Source organism: Chaetodon auriga, chromosome 10 (genome assembly GCF_051107435.1).
Source record: "Chaetodon auriga isolate fChaAug3 chromosome 10, fChaAug3.hap1, whole genome shotgun sequence".
In the NCBI taxonomy this organism is placed as follows: domain Eukaryota; kingdom Metazoa; phylum Chordata; class Actinopteri; order Chaetodontiformes; family Chaetodontidae; genus Chaetodon; species Chaetodon auriga.
Genome location: NC_135083.1, coordinates 17330978 through 17353891, shown reverse-complemented (window position 1 = coordinate 17353891; position 22914 = coordinate 17330978). Strand labels below are relative to the sequence as shown.

General features: G+C 44.0%; 1 protein-coding gene across 1 annotated transcript; it reads left to right on the top strand.

Annotated features, from left to right (window-relative positions):
* The first annotated feature begins 427 nt into the window (after positions 1–427).
* On the top strand, positions 428–21618 carry ctnnbip1 (catenin, beta interacting protein 1). Its single transcript, XM_076741327.1, has 4 exons — positions 428–573; positions 9224–9338; positions 10038–10128; positions 18745–21618. The coding sequence occupies exons 2-4, from the start codon at positions 9243–9245 to the stop codon at positions 18801–18803; spliced, it is 246 nt and encodes an 81-aa protein (XP_076597442.1). The 5' UTR covers positions 428–573; positions 9224–9242; the 3' UTR covers positions 18804–21618.
* Positions 21619–22914: the final 1296 nt, after the last annotated feature.

Genomic DNA, 22914 nt, shown 5'->3' with positions numbered 1-22914 from the left:
AGATTTAATGCTGTGATTGTTCTCAGTGTGGTTTATCTCTTAATTGAACACATCATCAATATACAAGACAAGGGATAAGAGAAGAGAAGGATATGTATTCAGATATACATTTTGGTAGGTATATGTAGTTTGATATTGAGACAGTTCAATTTATGTGGCGAATAGTTTCCTTACAGAGTAGTCAGAAAAACAAAATTACAGAAATACACAAAGACGAAAATAAGAATCTGCATTTGTGCAACAATAACATGGGAACCCTTATTTCAAATTGGAGAAGAAAACTTGAATAGAAAAAAGTAAAAGTAAAATTGGTATTTGCAGTTTTTTCTATTCTCCGATGTGTGTTTAGAGGATAAGTTTTGTAAGATATCCTGGAGACTGTGTTGGCTGGGCCGGTGGCGGCCCCTGTGGCCGGCAGCGGTACTGCACAGCCAGCAGGGCTCCGGCTGCGTTGAGTCAGTTCGCCGTAGCTCTGCCGACTGGAGGGATGTGACCCCGGAACAGGACGCCCTCCTACAACAACACACACCATTCAAACAGAGCACAGAAGAAAGAAAAGCTGGACCAGGAGGGGTAAGCCCTTATGTGTCGTTTTCTTGACGAGACGCACGTTGTCAGGGGTTTCTGAAACGATACGTGTGTTTGAATCTCAGCGTTTACACTTCTGGCAGAGCAGCGGTACCTGGATGGTGTTTGCACCCATAGGAACTTCATTCAGGCTTTTGTCTCGGGCATGCTAGCGAGCTAGCTTGCCTGGTTAGCATTGGCTGCTTTGCTAAAGGTAGCGCGGGTTTGGTGGAGACTAAATTAAATGTTTGTCAAGTCGATATGAACGCGAAGTGTAAGTCAGTGAGAGAAATTACTATCCATACATTTTTCCACGACGGATGTTGCTTCAGATTCATGTCGAAAACGCGCTGAGGGTTTGCTGCTTGCTAGCATGAGCGCTGCTACAGTTTGAACATGATAACAGGAACCTCTACAGTCATGTGGATCCATCTCTTAGAAAGCCAACGGAGGCGTTTTTGTTTTCTTATTTTTCAGTTAGAGTTTGTCTCCGAAGAAAACTGTCAAAATCGAGACATAACACACAGTGAAATACTATCAATTTCAGCTAACGTTACCTTATGCAGAACCTCGTTGGCGTTCACGTTATAGTTTGGTTTACTTGTTCCAACGACTAACAATCTGGAACCTAACGTGGCTTAAACAGCGACGTTTTCTGCTTCCTGCTGATAAGAATTTAGCAGACTCCATGTGCGTGATGCAAACCTGCATGTAAATTCAAACTACAGACCCATTTGCCCCATTCACCAAACACCTAGCAGTCAGCCAGGACAATGCAAACACTTAGCGAACATTTGAAACGCTGCTGTGCATGTTGTCACTTTCTTTCAAATTGGTTTTCATGTTCAACTTTGCTTTTCCCATAACTCCTGCGTTGCTTTTCTATTTTGGGATCACGCCACCCATGGATGTATTGTGCCACCCTGCCTTCTACAGTGTCTGCTTTCCCCCCACATGTCAGATAGCTGACAACCGTTTGGGTGGTGAAGCTGGCACCCTGCCGGCTGCGGGGCATTGATGAGTGCTGCAGCCAGTGGGTATCAGGGCTTGGCCACAGGCAAGTGCTCTGAACCCTCCTGGCACTTAGCGCAGTTGGTCATGGACTACAGTATGTCAAGCCTGCCTTAGTTTGCACATTCCCCTAGCTGGCTGGATTTTGGAGAGAAATTGGGACCCCTTGGCCTCGCCTCGCCTCCCTCCCCTCCTCACTCTGAGGGCAGGTGCTCTTCAGAGGCTGCTCAACCCCCTTGAGCCCCGAGGGGATCTCATCAGCTGCCTGCGAGAGTACTTTGGGAGGGTGGACTGGTTTATCTCACAACCTCTGCTCTGCGTTTGGCACAAGAAGTTGTCACCCTGTCAGCATGAACCAGCTCACACAGGAGCCTGTTGAGACCTGACACTATGATTCTGGAGCTGCTTCCATGCATTCGTAGCTTATGCCTACAGTGCAAATGACAGAGGCCTCCTGATGACCACCAAGGCTTTTTAACTTTAAAGAAAGCATAGAAATCTTTTCTATTTGCAGTTCTTTGTCTGTTGTGCTTGTGTGTATCCTGCACATTTGCATTGCGCCATATTGTTCCAAGCTCTCAGATCATACAACTTTCAGAATTTTATGCTCCGCTTTGACGTTGGTGCTTTTGAAATCTTGCAGCCGCACCCCCCAAGGGACCAGCTTAAGGCAGCAGCTTCTGTTTCGATTCCTTTGAGGGACCCTGAGGAGTGAGCTAAGATGTTCTGTGATCATAGACCAGATTTAATTATGTTATGTAGCATGGTCTGTGAGTGACTTGGTAGTATCAAATTTGCTGTCTTGGAAAAATGTGCAAAATGAGGTTGACTGAATCTCATCATAAAATGTTTTTGCTGAAAAACGGTTACATTTTCATACAAGTTCCCACTGAACTGCAGCAGCATTACAAATGTACATGTTATTATTTGAAGCCTAGTAGGATTTTTTTTAACTATCTAGAGAAAGCTTTTGTTTCCCGGTGAATTTAGGTATAAATTGGTGAAATTTCAGGCTCTTCCTACTGTAACTCACTCTCCGTTGGTCCAAGTCCTTAATGTGGCACAAAAATAGTCAAAGGACAGTTGAACACACCCAGAAACCCAGCTATGAACTAAGCCTGTACAGTTGAGCAGGATTGTTTGAGTTCATGCCTCACGAGGTGACAACAAGACATGACCTACTTATCAATCATGTTTTCACAATCCAGTTCATCACCATTGTCCCCAAATACTGTAGCCATTGTTGTGGGCACTGTACATGTGAGGAGATGGCTTCACACAAAGACAGCATGCAGACATCCACTAAGTCCAAGCCAGAGCCTTTCTGGCCTGCAGTGTCTGCTCGTCTGGCTCATGCTGTTCAGGACCCCATGCTGCCCCGACCTGGAGGGAATCAGTCTGCTGGGTGTCCGGCTGGTCGGTTAGTTTCCATTTTATTTCCTGCAGGTTTGCTTGGGTAGCAGCTGTGTTTTGTTGGGCAAGGAGACTGATTTCACCTGTCGAAAGGATTTGTTTCTTTCTTGTTCTGAAACATTTTATCAGTTAATTGACAGAAATAAATTGTTGACAATTTTGATCATCTATGAATCATCAGCAATCATTTATCTCGCAAAAATGCAAAAAAAAAAAAAAAAAAATACTGCTTCCAGCCTCTAAAATGTGAGTATTTACTACTTCTGTCTGTTACACATAAATTAGTGTCCTTAGATTTTCAACCATTGGACTCGTTTATCACCAATTTGAGACATTTTAGAAACAGAATAACTGATAATCAAAATAATCATTAATTGCAGCCCAATTTTCTGCACTATTATATGGTGTGACAGTATCACTTAAAGAGTCACATGATAAACAATCAAATTAATGTTGTTTTTTCTTAGCTGCCATGTTGAATGAGACTTTTGCTCTGTCCTAATTTCAGCATGAGCTGTTTTATTAGGTTTCATGACATGGGGTTAGCCATCAGGAGAGGAAAGCACGTTTGCGTGTGAGTGTTGGTACCTGCAGTGACACAGCTGCTCTACAGAACCAGGCCAGGTTGTTGGCAGCCCAGCTGGCAGCCACACCGGGCTTCTAGCCTACTTAAGTTTCTCACACATTTGCCTTGGATGTTGGAGCAGCTCATAATTGAATTCAAGTTATTTTTCCTTCTCAGTTTTTCCTGTCTGTGGAGGCGGGCGACCTTTCCAGGTCTTGTAGAGCTCTGGCTCTTAGCAGCGTTCAGGAAAAGCTCAGAGACATTTTGTCCATCAACTCAGAGGCCTGTTTCTTGTTTTTCTGCTTGCTGGAGGAATTAGATTTCTAAAACAATCAGACGTTGTGCATCATGTGAGCTACTGATTCTAGAACCAGTAACAAACTCGACGGGTGTACGGGGCCATGTGTGACTGGGAGGGTGCACCGTGGCAGCCTCTACCCTTCATGACCCTCAGCAAATGTGAGGGCCTATCACATTGCATACTGTAATCTCTGGCAGCAGATCCTCGCTGCACTGTGTGGCCCGGTCACAGTGTTGAAACGGTCTTGAGAAGTCTTCTCAGTCAATACACAAATGTACACAAGAAATCTGGAATGCAGAGAACCAGTCTAATGCAGCCCTTTATTCTGATTTTGCATCCATTGACTTCACCGAGATGCTTATCTAAAGAAAATATTCATACTAATATTAGGATTTTGATTCCTGCCTACTGCAGTGATAGTCAGGCTCCTGCCATGTGCTCAAACGGCAGGGAATCAGATGCGAACTTGTGATGCAAAAGTATCTCAGGACATTGCTCATGTTGACAGTGGTATTGAATTACAGGTCATTCTGCAAAACACAGCTGATTGCAAGAGATCCGTTTGTGATACATCATGATAACTGTGAGGATGAAAGACCTGAAATCCTTAAATACTTTTTCAAAGCCAGAAATATACATAACTGAGTAACTGTATTTATCAATGAACATATGTACAGAGTATGTTTTTCAGTGTCTTGTGCAGGAACTGTTGGTTGCTGTTTGTGAGCAAACACAAAGTGTCCATTACTTTCCTGGCCTCCTCTTGGATGCTGCTTACACTCTGGCACCTGGTGGCTACTGTTTTATGAAGTCATGAGCTTACCTGCTCGCTGTTATTGGCTGGGGGCTGCACACCCGGTGCATAAAGGTTCAGCCCCGTAACACAAGAAATATAGGCAGAGGGCTGATAAATACACAGCCACACACTTCTATTGGGTCATAAATTCTCCTGTATGATTCTTCACATCTTTTTCTTCATAGTATACTTTAGGCTTTTTTAAAGAGTCCAGCATCGATGCACCTCATCCTAAGCATCACAACAATTCCATATCAATTTTGTGTCCCACCACCACCACCGTGTGCACAGATCGACGGTCTGAAGTGGGCCCTGCAGTTGTTTTTTGTGTCTTTAAGATTTCTCAGTTCAGTATCAGCAATGCTGTTATTTAGCTGGGCTGCCTAGAGGGGCTCACAGAGCTCGGCGTCTCAGCTCAGTCCAACATCACAACACTAACAAGAGCCCAACATGGGCAGAGAAGGGGGATTAGGCCTAGATCAGCATTAAAGAAAGCCTTTGATTACGTCTGGAATATTAGCCGCATGCGTCTGAGGCTGGCTGAGCATCCCCAGAGGGATTAGTGTTGAGCCAGCCCACCTCTAGAACCTAACATCAAGCACAGACAAAGGAGCCTGACAGGATCCTCATTGAAATGATGCAAGACATGTTACACAGAAGAGTGTGTACGTCAGAGTAACGCTCCTAGTAGTTTATACATAGGAAGGTCTCAATTCAAAGCGCTATTTATAAGTTTTTAGCCGAGTTCTGTGTCATTTGTAATTCTTCCTTTTGAGCTGTCTTATTAAAAATGATTTAGCGGATCTGTCAGACCATACAAATATCGCACAAAAAGCAGCTTAGGTCTAAACTGTCAAAGAGCGGTCTAGATGGATTCTGCTTGTTTGGTGAAGTGGAAAACATGTAATTCAGACATCTCTCTGTATAAATAGAAGAGTTTGTTTTTTTTACATCTTCCCAGAGGAGTTCAATCAGAACACAGCCTCTAGAAATATTAAGAGTTGTGTGACAGATTGTATCAGTGTCTTGCTGTGATTTTATTGGCCAGTCTGCCTTAGGGCTGTCACTGATGAGTATTTCCGTTATCGGTTAATCTGCAGATTATTTTCACAATAAATCAATTACTTGCTTAGGATGTCAAAAAATTGTGGAAACTGCTTATCACAGTTTCCCAGAGCTGAAAGTGACGTCTCCAGATTGCTTCTTTTGTCCAAGCAAAACCCAAAGACTCTCCATTTAATATCTGAAATGACAAAGAAGCAGCAAATCCTTTCATTTAAGCAGCTGGAACCAGCAAATGTTTGACATTTTTGCTTGGAAAATGACTGAAACAATTAACTGCTAGCTAGCAAAATAGCTAGCAATTGATTTTGTTTTTCAATCGACAAATCAATTGTCTAATTGTCGCAGCTCCAGTCTGCATTTTGCGTAAAAAGTTGGATGTTTGGAGGGATAATTGTACTAGGTCAGACAAAAATAAATGATGTAAATAGATAGTTGCAGTCTTCTGCTTGCCAAATATTTCAAGATGCAGGCCCCTGCTAATGCACCTGACTATTAGGACATATGTGAATGTTGGCTTTAACTGGTTGGCTTAACCGTGACCCAGTATGTTTAAAATGTTGTAATCCAGCAATGATACCCAGGAAGCCATTATTTGGAGGTTAAGTCCGTGGCAGTGAGACATTGTACACCAGGCATCCCGAGCACCATCTGGAGCATTGTTGGAATTATAAGCATGGTTGGAAAGCTTGCTTGTTGAGCAGGATTGCATGGATGAAACTACCCATTACATAATCATATGCACAATGTTAATCACTATTGTATGCATGTTGTCATCCAGTTCACTGCGTACCAGAATTATAATGATTCCAGTTCTGCAGCTGCCCTGCTGCCAAAATAGTCATCTACAAATTAGTCAGCCAGAAGAAGAATATGTGAAATCTCCAAAAGGATGGGATCAGACTCGTTTTTTCTTTCATAATGTGACTCACAAACATGTCACGGCAATAGAAGAACATCACTGATCACCCTCATTTACAATTCCACCATGTTTCTGTTTCCTGCAGAGTTCTCCCCATAGGATTCCACACACTACGTTTGTTCTTCTTATAGCAGATATCGCTGCAAAAGTGGGATGAGATTATATGTTTTGTTTTTGTTTTTTTCCAAGCTGGTAAAAATACAAATTGCAAGCCTCAGAACAGTCAGCAGCCCGGGCAGAGATGCTACTAAATATGGCCAGTTTTCAAACTTCAAAAGCAAACATCAGAGGATCAGAAATGACTCAGTCATGAAAGCAGTGGGCCTATTTATACAGATGATGATTGTGGAATATATTGGCCTTTTGTGCTGTAGCAGACATGAAAACGGTGAAGTTGTCAAGTCTCAAAATATGCCTGAATTTTAATGCCTGTTTGTTATATCGTATCAAGACGACACCTTTTGACAATTACAGTGAAGTCTATTCTTCAGTCATTCTCTTCATCCGCTCACATGCAGTGACCATTTTATTCCCAGTGAGCATCAGTCTGGCAGACTGGTGCTCCAGAGTTTATATCATTCATTCTGTACGTTGTCTCGCTGGTGGCTCTATCTGCCGGGGTCTCAGCTCCTCCATTTTTCTGAAAGCAGGAGCTTGGAGACGTGATCAAACATGTCACTGCTGCTGATATGAAACCACCCCCTCCACCCTCCACCCTCCACCAGCACCCTCTGTGCATTACTACCCCCACTCAAATACATTCACACACCACCACCACCACCACCACCACCCTGAAGGTGCACTGAGGAACTGACACCAACAATTTCGCTCCATCTACTTTGAGACTTCAGTGGCTCTCCAATTAAACTGTGCTTGATGCTCAGGTGGAAGCGATTAACTAATGTATTCACCTGCCCCTCATTCAGTGTCCTGCTACCACCTTGTGTGGCTGAAAACAGACCAGTAGACAAGTCAAGTCCTGGTTGCTTGCAGCCACTAACGCATGCTATAATTATGAGAACTATAGCCACAAGCATGGTCTCCAGCTGCACTGATCTTAATGAATCCACACACTCACAGTGGCACCCAAACGGCAGCCAATGGCCAACGATGCCCCATTCATCACCCCCCACCCCCACCCCCCGTCCTCCAGGCTCTGAGAAGTGGGGTGCGGCGAGCCAGCTCCTCAATTAAATATAACCCCACATCAAACAGCCTGTCAACATGCATTAGTGGTCCTTTGTATAGATAAGAGGCCAAAATAAATTGCCAGAACTATCATAGTCACTGTGGCTCCCGAAGGCTTTTTATGAAGGATTCTTAGGGGAGAACACATCCTGACTTGCATACTGATATTCTCTCCATTAAATCAGATTTTTGTCGCCAGATTTATCCCTCTAAAGATTAATTTTACTCTTTTCTGTGAATTATTTCTTTAGCTATTTCAATTAGCAAATTCAGGCTGAATATCAAGCTGCGCTGTTTGCCTTGTCTTGTTGGTACGTTATAGCAGAGATCTAATGCGACAGCGGCCGACCTTGATGTGTGTTGTATGTGCTATCACAGCGGAACCTATCCCTTTTCTGTCATCCGCATTAGCTTTGGCAGCTCCTTTTATCGCCTTCTTTTCCCTCCCCCTTTCTCTCCGCCTTTGCCTATATTTTGCATCTCTGCAGACTGACAGTGAAAATAGGTCATTAGTTAGACGGAGAATAAGAGATGGAAGGAGCAGGCAGGGGCGAGATCTGTGTGAAAAGTGCCATGCAATATTAATAACAGCCATTCATGCTGTGAAATGCCAAACCTGCACTGGGACAAGGCCCCTGACATCTAATATCGCCACCACTGTTTGGATCACATGAGCCGATCAATGTTGTGCTTGTCACACAGACTAGTCTCTGTTTTTTATTCTCCCTCGTAGTAAAACTTCTAGTTCCAGCCCAGCGCTGCATATCTGAGGAGTCGGACCAGAAAACATTCGATAATTGAAATGCAGTCTGGCTCATATGTTGCTATACATCACAGTGTTGCTTGGAGGCTCCATAGATTTTTTTTTTTTTTTTACAGTCAGTTTGATGTTCAGTTCATCAATTATCCATTTTCTAATAAAGCCAAAGATTGCTGCAAACTATTGTTCTTGCTCTGTTTAATGTAGCACTGTGTTTACATATTTGTCATCTTGGGGGATTAATGAAGTGTTATCTTTCTTATCTTATCGTGTGGTATCGGCCTGTAACAGTCTGCTATTGTTCAACGTCTGAACCTCAGATCTGCTGAAGAACACTGCCAAAAATGTGACTTACACAGCGGTCGTCAGTGTTGTGTTTAGAAGGCTTTTTGTATTCAGTACAGAACTAATCCAGAATAACGTAGTTGCACAGAAGAACATAAAAAGGGCAAAGCATGTCAAATCCCTCTTTAGCTACCTGGTGAAACTGTCACTCTATCACCTTATGGTCAGCCAGACTGTGTGGCTGAAACAGCCCGGAGTATCAGTATTCATAACTTGTAATAACACCGTGAGTGTTTGCGTAGCTGTGATTTTTTTGCAGCTCTTGTGTGACGTGGATTTGTTTGTGTGTCCAGAGCCACAGGAGCAGGGGGGATGAACCGCGAGGAGGCCCCGGGGAAGTCTCCTGAAGACATGTACATCCAGCAGAAAGTGCGGGTCCTGCTCATGCTAAAGAAAATGGGATCAAATGTAAGTGTCTTCAGATGATGTCAGCGAGAGAGAGATGAACTTATTAACAACCTCTGGAGAACATAAACCTGACTGCTTTCTTAATGATAATGAATTTACAGAAGCAAGTTTATATGCAAACCTGTCCTCCTTCAAAACATTTCTTTAAAGATAACCAGCAGATAGAAATGTGTAAAATGTGTGTACATGCAGGGTCTAAACCAAAAAGTCAGAGAGTCCACGTCAAATGTGAATCCATTCAGAAGCTCTGCGTTTCCAGTCAGCAAGCAAATGTTTCCCAAAGGTATAAACCACAGAGCTGAAACATTGTCACCAAGAGACGACATTAGATGATGCTCTGCTTTCACACAGGCTGACTGTGTGACTGTTAACGCTGTAGGAGAATTACATTTTCTGCACACGTCAATAAACAACTCTTTCACTTTGTAAAGGGGCAGAACAGTCAAATATTCCTGTGACCCTAAAACGATTGAAGACATAGACGTGCACCAAAATACTAATTTCTTTGATTTAATTCATGTCAAAACTCAAAATATTTTGCATCCAAAATGTCTCATGCACACCTTTAGAAGAGGTTTTGTTTTTTTTTTTAATTTGATTGCACAAATCAACCGGATAAAAGCACACTTGACGACTGCTTCAACATAAAATTTTGTATCAGTTTCTGGAAACGTCACTCTCTCTACTCCTCCTCCTCAGCTTACACCGAGTGAAGAGGCTTTTCTCCGGAATTACGCAGGTGTGGTCCACAGTCAGATGAGCCAGCTACCACAGCACAACATAGACCAGGGTAAGACTGTGACGCATACACACATACTCTCACACTCACACGCAAACACACACACACACACACGCAGTTAAAGTGCAGCATTTAACAACTTCACTCGTGTTTCATTTTCAGGTGTGAGTTACTTCTTTTCCCATGCAGGGGAATACTTTAAGTTTATATAGTTTTAGTTCTAGTTTTAATATTTGGATTTTTGAAGGTATGAGGTTAGAAGGCTACAGTTGGCTAATTCGAAACACATTTACATGAGCTCACAAACACTTCACATGTCACAGAAGTGTTGCTTTGCCCAGACTGAAAACAAGGGAAAATCCCTCCACACACATTCACACACACACGCACGCACACACGCACACACACACACACACACACATACACACATACACACACACCTCTTAAGCCTTCCACCAGCAGGCCTGGCGGATTCCCTGACTGCACACGGAGGCCGACTCGGCTGCCCACCAGCACTGTGAGATTACTCACGCAGCAAACAGCGTGGCTGACTGGAAACATGTGACTCATCCTCGGCATGAGCGCATCGCCAGTTTCACCGCTGCTTCTCACAAGTGGCACAGATAGAGCGCTGAGTTCAGAGCTTGATGTGTTTATATGATAAAGAAAATCACTGTTCTTGTGTTATTAAAAGCCTCGGTTTACTTAGTAATATGACCTTGCATATGATGGTCATACTTTTTCAGGGCACCAGAGGGTGCTGTTGAGCTTTCTTTGTCTCCTCCACAGTTATCACACTGTGAGCCACATGAGGGTGCCAGATTAAACAAAATGGTGTTTGTGGAGGCTGCAGTTACCTGAGAGCGCAGCTGCAAATTGCTTCAGATGAACTTTCTGTAATGGACTTATCAGCTGTTTTCCAGGCTTGTTCCAAACACAGCTATCAGACGGGAGCCCTGCTGTCCTCCTGGTAAACCTGCCAGAGCCCAAGCCTCACTTTGTCCTTTATGATATTGATCCCTCAGGGGAGCTTCAAGTCGGGGGGGAAATTGCTTGCGACACTTTACCTCCAGTGAACTGTTATATATCCTTGTCTGTGTCCTTCCTCTGCAAGGAAACAGTCTGCATGGTTTGAATTGATAAATCTGTGATTTTCTGTGTAGGAGAAGGATTAGGTCTATGGATTTCATACAGGGAATTAAGGATGCACGTAAAAAGCACAATGACTTTGTCTTTTTGTCCTTCTCCGCTGGTTTTTTGTTATCTCTGTTTTGATCTGCGGGGTATTAAACTGCGTTGTCATAAATTCTTCCTCATTCTGCAATATGAGATGCATCATTGAAAATTTAATGCGGCTCGTTGCATCATGGGCAGTGTAGATTGCATTATCACACCATTTTTCTTCATGAAGCGACAGAACATGAAGCATTGCATCACATAGGAAGGATGTGGATGATCACATCTTAAGAAGCGCCAAACCAAAACTGAGACCGACACTGATTTTAAGTCCTGCATGTATGAGGGATGTTTTCTGTCTGTTTAAACAGCCGCAGACTCGCTGTCAGGTAGCGCTGCCCACCCCCGTTCTCGTTCTTCATGCCCTTTGGTAGATACTGGACTCCATGTCTGTACTGTGTCAATACTGGTGGGAGAGCCTCATCAATTATGGATGAATATGACTGGTGAAAGGTGCTTCGAGCATGCATTATACATCACAGACACATTTAGCGTCATTTGGCAGACTGCCACCTCCTCAGTGTGTCAATGAATTATTTGTGGGCCGCATCTAATCTAAATTAGTGTGATTAGGACATTGTGGCGATAGCTGAGAGTTAAACACTCTTTAAGCACTGCGGTGAAGGACAGCGGTTTGTAAGGATCAGGGATCCTTTCTGGGTGGAGTGAAGAGGTTCAGTGACCTGGAGAGGGAAGTCCACTGTTAGATCTCGTATAGATGATACAATAGATAAAAATAGATGAAACGAAATGTTTTATTTCGTAGCAACTGGTCATTGTGCTTCTTAATAAAACATACTTTTAATGAAGCGCAGACTTCAAGTGGCAAATTAGAAGAAATTTTTCGTTTGATTCCCTTTCCAAATATATATATATAATAGATATATGCTGTCTGTGGTTGACCAATACTCAGTACTGCAGCCAGACAGCACCTTCTGTGACTATAGCCCACAGTTTTCCTCACAGTGGTTGTTTGTCTGTCTCTGATCTTACATCGTTAGTGCGTCTGCTCGCAGCAGTTCCACCTTCAGGCCTCGTACAGGCCTGGTTGATCTGTGCAGCAGACACTGAGGTTATAGCTTCAGTTTGATTGTTTCCTCTTTCTTTTCCTTCCCCCGGACGGGTTAGTTTGAGTAATGTTTTCCAACTGCAGGAAAGACCATTTCCACTTAGTGCTGAGTTAAAATCGTTTTTGAAAAATGTCTCGTTTGAGCTGCGGATGTTAAACCCACCATTCTTTCAGGCCCCGTTTGACAGAGCTGTTTTCTGTAGCATTATTCAAACCTACCCTCCTCTCCTGCACAGGCTTATAGTGAGAATAGTGTAATATCAGCTTGGTAACAGCTGTAATAAAAAGCATCGCATTTTCGCTCATTGCTGCTCAGCTAGCTGTTTTGAAGAGTAATGATTTAGAGTGGATGACTCACCCCGTTCAGCTTGTCAAGTAATACCATTTAGCCTGCTACTGTAAAGGCTTATACAGCCTTTTGTCACCCCTGAAAAAATGTATTGTTTGAATACTGTTAAATTGGGAAAGTGTCACGGCTGTTAGCGCTGGAGTCACTATCCAGACACAGCAGTTTGAAACAGAGGGCAGTTTGAACATCCTGATGCAGGATGCTCTGAGAGCAGCGTCCTCAAAGGGGGCTCAGCACGGAGCGAGCGTCACGTGTCAGACACGGCCTCATCGATCGAGGCGGCACGCTTAGAGGGCGCCATGGGCACGACGGCGTAGTGGAGACACAATCAGATGTTGAGTGCTCTAAGTCGAGGCCGGGCTGGATTCTGGAAATGCTAAACAGAAGCGAAGCTAATGTGACAAATGGATGAGATCGCTGATGCTGTCAGTTCAGAGTGTTCTGATAAGAAAACACATTTGTAGGTGCTGCAGTCTAATCTGTCCATAAATGTTGTCATCCTTCATCACATGTGATAGGACTGATTGGAAAGTCTGAATCATTCCCCAAATCGGCTTTGTCCTTGTCAGAAACAAGATGAAGACCAACTCTGGGGTTGCCATTCATATTTCTTTTAAGTCTATGGGTCACTGATTTTGCATTTCAGATAGTTTTAATTGGCTGATTACCATACATGCAAATGAAGATTTTTGTTTTGCAATTTTAATCAGGCCGAAGAGGAATTCTCTGCCAAAGGCTCTGGGGCTGAGAATATATATATTTTATTTCTCCATTCAGCTTTCTCGCTGTAAATACCTTGATGTCACTGAATTCTGGCAGCGCAGAGGAACAGAGGACAGTGGGCGAGCGGAGGACAGTGGGCGAGCAGGACTTCGTATGCTATGTTTAAATGTTGAGAAATGAAGTGTGAACTCATTAAGTGAAGCCTGGCGTTTTGGGGCTCTGTTTCGGTGTAATTTGCCCCCTTTTTTGGGTAATACGGAATAATAAATGTGTCTCTCTATGGAGCAGTAGATGCAACATAATATTGGGAGGTCAGAAGTTTTTTTTCTTTCCCATCAGGCTGTTGTTCTTCCCCTTTTAACTCTCATTCTCGGCTTTCTGTAAGTGACATCGCGTCACTTTAAACAATGCAGTTTGTCAGGGACGCACATAAAGCCAGCCATCTCAGGACTTGTCATACTGTCTGATTTGATGAGGAAAGTTTACTCCTCCCAGAAGGACGTCTGAGAGCCTGGACAAAAGAGGATAGACGAGGAGCCGTTGCCATGGCAACCTCAGTTGTCCCAGGAAAGCCAAGCTTCCCTGTGGGCTTTGGTGTTGCTGCGACATGCCGCATCGGTAGATTGGAGCAGGTGTCATTAGGGGGCCTGGAGGCAAGCTGGAGTGCTAATTACACAGCCAGGGTGTGATATCCCAGCCTCCCTCTCTCCGCCAGTCCCGTCCCTTCCTGCTGAAATATGGCCTCTGTTGTCTCAGATATTACCGCAGCCCTGCGCCATCAATACACAACGTTGTTTCTCTTTGTCTGTGTTACTGTCCGAGTAACATGCGATGCTTAAAGCAGCCTTTTAGAGGGAAAGCCACGTGAGACCGAGCGAGGACCTGGCTTTGTTGGGCGACTTGGCCGGGGCAGAGGGACATCGATTCTTGCTTTATCCTGTTCCTCACTGCAGCATGAATCACAGCCAGAGACTCGCAGCTATGAAGCACCACGTCTGCACAGCTAACTGGAACACAGAGGCTTCTTAAACATGCTCTCATCTCTCACCCAAATGTGGTTGTCTAGACAAGTGCTGAAGGATCGTTTCCAATTCGGATCTGCTGAATCAGCCAATTTTCTCCCTAATGATCTGTGCTCCATTGGCAGCAGAAACCAGAAGTTTAAACAAAACTGATTCAAAGTGCTGGGCCCGCTCCCTGAAAATCTACTGCCCTGTAATCTCATTTATTTTGTGCAACTGGCCTATAAAATAGCAAATTAATTGAATCCATGTTTAAAGGAGCCGTTTAGAGGAGGACTGTTTGCTGCTGCTTAAACCTCATTTCAGAGCTCGTTAAACGTCTGAAATATCATGGTGTGAAGTGAAGAACAAATCTGACATTTGCCGTGGACTCAGAATAATCATGTGGGAGAGGAAAAGGTGATGGGAAAATAGAATAAAATGAAATGTACGCTTTTAACTTTATGGGATAAAATAAAGGGACTTCACGCTTCCATCATCAACGCTCAGCTGTGTGACTGGTGAACAGCAGACACTTCTTTAAATGCACTGTGTCAAAGTAGACCCGCTGTGTTTGTTGACATCAACATGTCGAGCTGGACCACACACACACCCCTGTTGTGTGCCATGCTTCTTAACCCGCCCCTGCTGTCGTTTGCATGGCGGGGGGGTCCCGCGTCTTTATCCTCTCAGCTGACCCTGCACAGATTGTGACCTCGGACGCTGTTGCCGCTCTGAGTAATAACCCTGCGCTTCGTCGCTGCAACGCTGCTGTCGTCACACGGCTGCCTGTGTTTATCCAGAGCGAAGGGAGTCGAGGGACGCAGCGCGGCGCCTCCAACTTCAAACAAACTCCCTTTAGGCTCCTTTCACCGCTCTCTTGTCCTCAGAGGCTTCAGTGGAACATCGGACTTGGTTGGTTAATTCCACGCTGCCTTTTCTCAACCACATATTGATTTCTGCCGTCTCAGAAGTGTGAGGAAAGACTTTGTTTGCTTGTGAATTAGTTCAGGTGAATAGATGGATGTTTGGGTTCTGACGGCTTTTGGCTGAGGCTGCAGCTAATGATTCTTTATTCGTAAACAATAAACAACTGATCAGTTACCCAAATTAGCAGTCAATCGGATCAATCAAAGACCATTTCTGTAATTAATGAGGCGGCCTTTTTGACTTTAAAAGCATTTATGGAGGACAAATCGGATGACTGGCCTGTTGTTGCTGTACTTTATGTAATCCACCTCCCAGAGCCGCTCTGTTTGCCCCCATCAGGCCCAGTGAGGAGGGAGGGGATCAGGGAGGGGCCAGAGCCGCATCCAAACACCCTGAAAGACACTGAGCAGACTGATTTTATCTGTCGCTAGGCAACAGCTTTGAGGGACTTGACTTTTCCATCGTGCTCATGCGTGTGTGTGTGTGTGTGTGTGTGTGTGTGTGTGTGTGTGTGTGTGTGTGTGTGTGTGTGTGTGTCTGTGTGTCTGTGTGCGCGTGTGGCAGGGTGAGGTCCAAACATGACTCTCAGGCAAAGAAGTCAAACAGATATAGCCCAGCCATCCACTCGGCTCCGCGGGTGTATTTTGAGAGCCTTTTCTGCTGCTCGTTGGGCTCAAGTTACGCAGTGTCTGACACGTCCGTCCTCTGAGCGGCCCGTCACACGAGAGCGAACTCTGTCTCCTTCACGCAACCGCAAAAAGACCCAGACGTGCAGTTGTGGTGCTGATGCAGATGCATGCGTCAAAGCATCATCTGGATATTCAGGAGCGCTGTTGTTCGCGTGGAGTTCCCTGTTGTGCTGCATTACATAATTCTCCCCTGTTCAAGCATCGTTATCCGTACTTGCCGCCTCAAAGCAGATGTGATTTATGTTATTAACTGAAGTCGAACAGCATGTCTCCACCAATGTTTTTTTTTTTTTTAGCATTCTATCTCTCGTTTCCTCTCCCGGTGCTGCTTCGGCCTGGCGGCTTCCTGTTTGCCACAGCCTCGTTTGGTAAACCAATGAGCTCCCATGGGAAGAGGAACTTGAAAGTCCATATTAAAAGGCGCCCTCCCCCCAAAAGTCTCCATCTTACCAAGCTCACGACGACCCGAATAGAAGCGTGCTAATTATCTTCCCCGCAGAGATAGCCAAATGAAACACAAAATTCTGTTTGGAGGGTCTGCGCTCTCTGATGAGGAGGGTCCGCCCATTGTGCCAAATACATGTGGAAGCTCTCAGTCCCTGGCCTACTTTCATATCTCCACAATAATTAATTCTAACAAGCACTAGAGAGCTGTGGTGGAGAGTCTTTTTTTTTGAATAGCTGACATGCATGAGGTGCTGTTAGGAGTTCTTCTCAGTGCTGCACAAAGGTGTTGAACATGGTGTTAATGATATTTCTGTGATCGGAGCTTGTCAGATGCTTTTAATTCAGCCCGTGACGGTTCTGTCTGCAGGCTGTGGCACCTAGCTGCTGTTTGCCGCTCTCTTTCTTGAATAGATATGTTTTTAATTAAGGACTTGAGGACACTAGAAATGTTGTTGAATGTACTTTGTGCTCTCATATATTTCACAATCGGTTTAGTTCCATTACCGAGCAGCAGGTCACCAGGCTGCCGAGCATGGCGGCGCAAGAGGGATTTTAATACTTTCCCACTTCATCTGGCAGAAGTGTTTTTAGCTCTCTGTCTTTTTCAGGAGGATCCACAGACTGAATTGCTCAAATTCTAACAAGTCCCTGCCAAAAGATTGAGGCCTACATGGAGGAACAGTTGGGTATGAGAGGCGCTGAAATAGCACCGTGTATTTTGTTTAAACTCACTCAAATAGAATTGCTAAATGTATATTCGTTTATCTGAGAAGAAGTGTCTCAGCAGGTGTTGGCAGGCCCAAATGACTTAATGAATCACAGTTGGCAACAGACTAATGAATGATTCCTTGTTAAACAACAGCCAGCTGACAAAGTCCTATTGTGTAGCTGGCAGGATCCATTAGTTGACTCAACCCAGATGAGACGGTAATTATCGGTTTGTCCTCATTAACTTGGTAAAAGTGAGTAGAGAGAAATCAGATCTTGTGTGCTGCAGATCATTTCACTCTCTTTTCTCCACAGCTCAGTGAGGTTAATATCACCAGCTGCAATCGAGCGTTGTTTACTCACAGGCGATCTTGTGCTTCACAGCGCTGAGCTGCAACAGCAGAGGAGATTGAGCTGTATTGAAGCCTCAGATCTAAGTGTTATCATGTGATGCGGGATGCTGCCGTCAGCGGGCACAATATCTCCCATCGGGGCGCTGCGGCGGCAGGGTGAACAGTGCGAGAGACGAAATCACCTGAATGCACCTAAAGGGCTTTCATGGCTGCGTATTCCCCTTCGGCTTTGTATTCACAGCTGACAGGATTTACAGGATACTGATGGGATCCAAGGACCTGGACTTAGCACTAAAATTCGTTTTGGGTGATCACGGCTCTGGGATGGATGTAGACAGAGAAGCAATGCAGTAAGAACGCAAACGTGTCCATGAGCACACTGGGAGGCTTTGTTTGTCTGAAATGATTGGCCTGTTCTAAGTACGCGGGTGAACTTATCCAGGACAAGGTCCTCCTCTCAGAGCACACGTGACTGAGACCACGGGTACTTTTCTGTACAGCAGTTGTCCCACAGAGAACAACAGTGAGCAGTTAAAGCAAAATCTGATCCCAATTGATTTCTTGTGACACATTTTGGCGCCTGATGCAGGACACTTCTGGACATGTCTGAATGCAGATAATCTCTTTTACGTGTGTCTGTCTGCACAAGTGTAGACTTCACAGAAACTGTCCTTCACAGCTCACCCCTAGTATTGATCTGAAGCAAAGGAATGAGACGTTTCCAGTCATTCATATGGGCAAATAGAATTGTTCCGTACTGGATGTGAACGCCTCATCTGTCCAAGTCTCAAACTGACAAACTCACCAGATTGAGTTGCTGAGTCAGCTGGAATAAAAGTCACTTTCTCAGTCGGCTTGTACGTCACGTCTTGATTCATCATCTTTGACACACTGAAATTGGAAGTCTTCAGTCCGTCGATAAGGACGCTTTTCTGGACGTCTGGGTTATATTATGAATCAGACTTTGGCTCCTATAACAACTCAGCTATAACACTTAATTCTCCTTAAAAGCCCTCATTCCCACAATCCACAGCAGTTACAGTAAATTGGATTCTTCTTGTTTCCAGTTGTGTCCATTTAAGATGTTTTCTGTTTTCCGCTCGTGTCAGATGAAAATCACTCGTTTGGAGGTCTGTGCTGACATTCTGCTGTTGGTCCTCAGGTGCAGAAGATGTGGTGATGGCGTTCTCACGGTCAGAGACGGAGGACCGACGCCAGTGACCCTTGCCCCCACCCACCCCCCCATTCTGCCCCTCTGCATCCGGCCCCGTCCCCGTCCCGCCATGCACAACGTGATCCACAACAACAAACACGACACTGATGGGCTCAGGAGAGGAGGGGCACCTGGGAGGGACGGAAGAGGAGGGGAAGAGACACCAGGAGGTGGCTGCCTCGCTCTCCCCCAGCCTTCTCCACCCCCGACTCCTCCTCATACAAGCTGGCACACCATTACCAGAGATGCACTCAAGTGCTTCACTGTGGGTTGAAGCCTTGGCAACAAGGCGGTCAGTGAAAACACTCACAGATTGTGTGGATGAATTTCAAATGTAGTATTTTTTTTTTTCTTTTTTCTTTTTTTTTTTTTTGTTGGTGGTTTTGTATTATTTTGTCTGTGTTGAGACTTTAGGCAGTGTTACGTGTTACATCTGCTGTGGTCACTGGAGGAATTGACCTGTCAGCAGCTGATTGAAGCAAAGAGTCAAGCAGTGAGTGTGATGATTGATCGTGTTAGGGGACAGATTTGAATTATTTCTGCTTCCCCTGATGGGGCTGAAATTGTTTTTGATTTAGCTGTTGTGTTATAAAGGCTATTGTATTCTGCCACATGGGGGGCCTCATTTCTAAACATTTCGTGCGTCTAGGAGGAGGCGTGAAAGGTGCATACTGCATCCACCATGTAGGCAAAGCCGTAAAATATAATCTAAAGCATTAATAATCATTGTCAGACAGTCAATTTCACTTTTTATCAAATCCCGGCCTGTTTGTTTATCACCTTCTTGCAGCAGGACGTCAGTTGTAGAACCTCAGCACTGTCATCAAGTACAGTGAAGTGAGCTCCAGTGACCTCTGACCTCCACCTTGCTTATCAGCATGCGGCTATGGCACGTTTTTATTTTCTCTATCAATCTTCAGAGTTAAGTCTGACTGACTCAAGATCATTTCTCTTTGGATTTGCAGTTTCGTTCACAAGTACAAACACCAGAATGACAGGCCGATTGACGTCTTGGCGCCTGTCAGGGTATCAGCGCAGGATAGCAAAGACAGTGACGTGATCGATGTTTCTAAAGCTGCGTTCAGGCGAGCGTCCACGGGTTTCTTCTCACGTCAAATCTATGCACGATTTTACAAATGAGGCCCCCCCGTGTTCTTCTGCTGCTTTATTTTGAACCATAGGCTGTTGAGAGTGCAACAATGCTTTTCTCGTGAGGAAAGCATAAGAATTAAAGACACTAGCTGATATAATCACACGAAACACAGGTGTACACATTCTCCCCAAACAAATCCTGGCTTTGGGTTATTGTGACATGTAAAACCTTTTTTTATTGTACAGATAGTTGGGAAAACACAATAATGAATTGATTGTGCCAATTGTACGTATTTTTTTGGTTCTTTTTTTTTTATCTGTAAGATAAAATGAACATGAAAATTGATGAGAGACAAGCTGTAGTTGTAATTTATTGTTTACCGAACTGACTCCCAGTTCCTCCAACGCATCATTAAAGATGGAGAACCAGTAGATAGCGAAAGCCTATCGCGAGTCGCTCTTTAACGTCATCAGCAGCGGCTCTTCGTTCACACTAAAACACACACAAACTCTAATTTTTAACTACCTGTAACTGAACACGTGAGGCCAAACATATGAACTATGTGCTATTTCTGACTGTACTGTATCTCTTGCACTATTATCAATGGGATATTTGCAAAAAATACATTTTGATATTTAGCACAGAGATTCTATGTTTGTTTCAATGGATTAAAAAGAAGTTTGTAACCATGTTTTTATTCCTTAAGTGATTTAAAAAAAAAAAAAAGAGAAAACCTTCGCTGTTTTAATTGACTCAACTGGAAACGCTCCAATGAATATTTGTTAACGACCGACATGTTTTTCTAGTGACAGGCTCAATATTTAATGTGTTTTAAGTACAGTTTGTTAACTTGTATAACTTAAAATAATTGTAACGTAATGTTTTGAAGCCAAGCATGTCTGCCTCGTGGTTTATAATGTTCATTCAAGTGGAGGCTCTTTGAGGCTTTGCCACAGTGACCATTGTTTGTACATTCTTGACGTTTGTGGAAGCTACTCGCTCTTTTAAAATGTTTCAGAAGAGAAAAAAACGAATCATTTTTCAATGGGTAAAGTATTATCCATATATCCTGTTGGCAATAACTTCTATTTGAATGTCCTCAGCAATCATCGCAGTGTAAACGGCCAACAGATGTGTCACGCTGTCCGCCTACGACAAAGACATTTGTCTTTTTTATGTTTACTTTTGTTTTAAAACATTCTTTATTTGTCTATGCATTGTTTTTTTTTTTTGTTTTTTTTTTTTCCCCTCTCTCTCTAAAAGGCGTCTTACTGTACATTTTACCTATCAGGGTTGTTCTGCAGCCTTGGTTCAAGTTGTGGATGAGTGTGTGTGTGTGTGTGTGTGTGTGTGTGTGTGCGCGTGCGTGCGTGCGTGCGTGCGTGCGTGCGTGCGTGCGTGCGTGCGTGCGTGCGTGTGTGTGTGAGAGAGATCATCATTGAAAGTGCTACAGGTTTTGATTTTCAGCATGCTGTTGAGTTTGACTAGGATCGATGTATCTTTTTACTGTGATGACCTGACGTTGCCTAATTGTCCTTTTTTTTTTTGAGGGTGTGTGTGTGCGCGTGTGCGTGTGTGTGTGTGTGTGTATGTTGCCTTTGTATTTTATTTTCCTCTCAGTCAACATTGATTAGTTGGTTTTGTTTTGTATGGCTGCTGACCATGTCTTGACTTAATGCTTCCAAATCCTATACCAACTGAACCATTAAAGATATTTTAAACAGTGAGAAGCTGCTTCTTCTTCTTCTTCTCCTTCTTCTTCTTCTTGTCTCCATCAGAAATTCTTCGTGCTGTTACAGCCCAGAATGGCAGCTTGTCTTCAAACAGGGCCTCATGGGGGGCACCCAGGGAAAAAAGTACTCGGCGAAGTCATAATAAGGGTAAAATCATGGTTTATCAGCTGCATGTACAGAAGAAAATGATCCTTTTGTTTGTCTGATAACAGAAAAATGCAGTTTGTATACAAAGACAAGTCTGTATATTTGATTCAATCTGTAATCATAGGATCTTGAAAGCTGCTGAGGACAAAATCTACCCGAGGTCCTCTTACTTGTTCTGAGGCTTTCAAACATACCTCGGCCTCATTTGTAAAAGTGCAAACTTTCACTTATTCTGAGAAGCTCTTATTTGTTCTGCAGCAACTGATTAGGACTGAATGATCTGGTCAAAAGCTCCAGAACAAGCATGTAAGTGGACCTTGAGGGGCCGTTGTTTAGTCAGTGTTTGGAGTTTTGTTTTAAAGAGGTTTTAGTTAATTAATTATATTTTCATGCTGGTTCTCATGCATTGAAACACGTTGCATGTAAAGACTTTAATCAGCTTTTCAGCTCCATACAGGCTGACTAACAGCAGTCTGACTGGTGACATCTTAACTACAGTTAATCTACTTGTCACACAAAAACACAACCGCTTACCTCGTTACAGCTAACTAACCCGCCGCAGCCTCATACATCTTCCTGTCAGGTGTTCAGGCAGATGTTTAAATGCGCTGCTGTCTGCTGGTCATCAACCTGGAAACAGGGCTCGGTGTTATTCCTGTGCTAATGACGAGCATCTGCTGGCTGTTCCCATGCCGTCTTTCACAGCTGCACGAGATTCCTGCGATTTAGAGCGAGCGAGCTCAGGGAATAGCGCACCAGCTGTTGGCAAAGTGTTCCTGCACCACTTCAGACTGTAGCTGTCATTAAGTGACATTAAAACTTCCATTTCTCACCAGAACAAGTTGAACATGCTGCTGAGTATTCAAACTCCAACTCCAAGCCTTGCTATTGGATCCTGGTGTGAGGATTATCCATCCACATCGTCCTCTCTGCCATAAAACAGATTTTTTTTTTTTTTTTGTATGTGTTCACATCCGTTAGAATTATTTCTTTGAACACAAGCTCTGAGACACATGGAGGAACAATGGCGTCCTGCCGTCACTACACACAAGCTGTGTGCTGTTGGTTGAGATGTAAACAAAGTGCAGCATGTGACAGCAGCACATTTCTCCTTCCAACCACATAAGCTCCCTCTCTCGCCGTCCA

What these genes read in the sequence shown, in the direction of transcription:
- ctnnbip1 (XM_076741327.1), top strand. Translation starts at nt 9,243, where the DNA reads ATGAACCGCGAGGAGGCCCCGGGGAAGTCTCCTGAAGACATGTACATC. An exon ending in TAAAGAAAATGGGATCAAAT is followed by an intron (nt 9,339 to 10,037) that starts GTAAGTGTCTTC and finishes CCTCCTCCTCAG; the next exon opens with CTTACACCGAGTGAAGAGGC. An exon ending in ACAGCACAACATAGACCAGG is followed by an intron (nt 10,129 to 18,744) that starts GTAAGACTGTGA and finishes GTTGGTCCTCAG; the next exon opens with GTGCAGAAGATGTGGTGATG.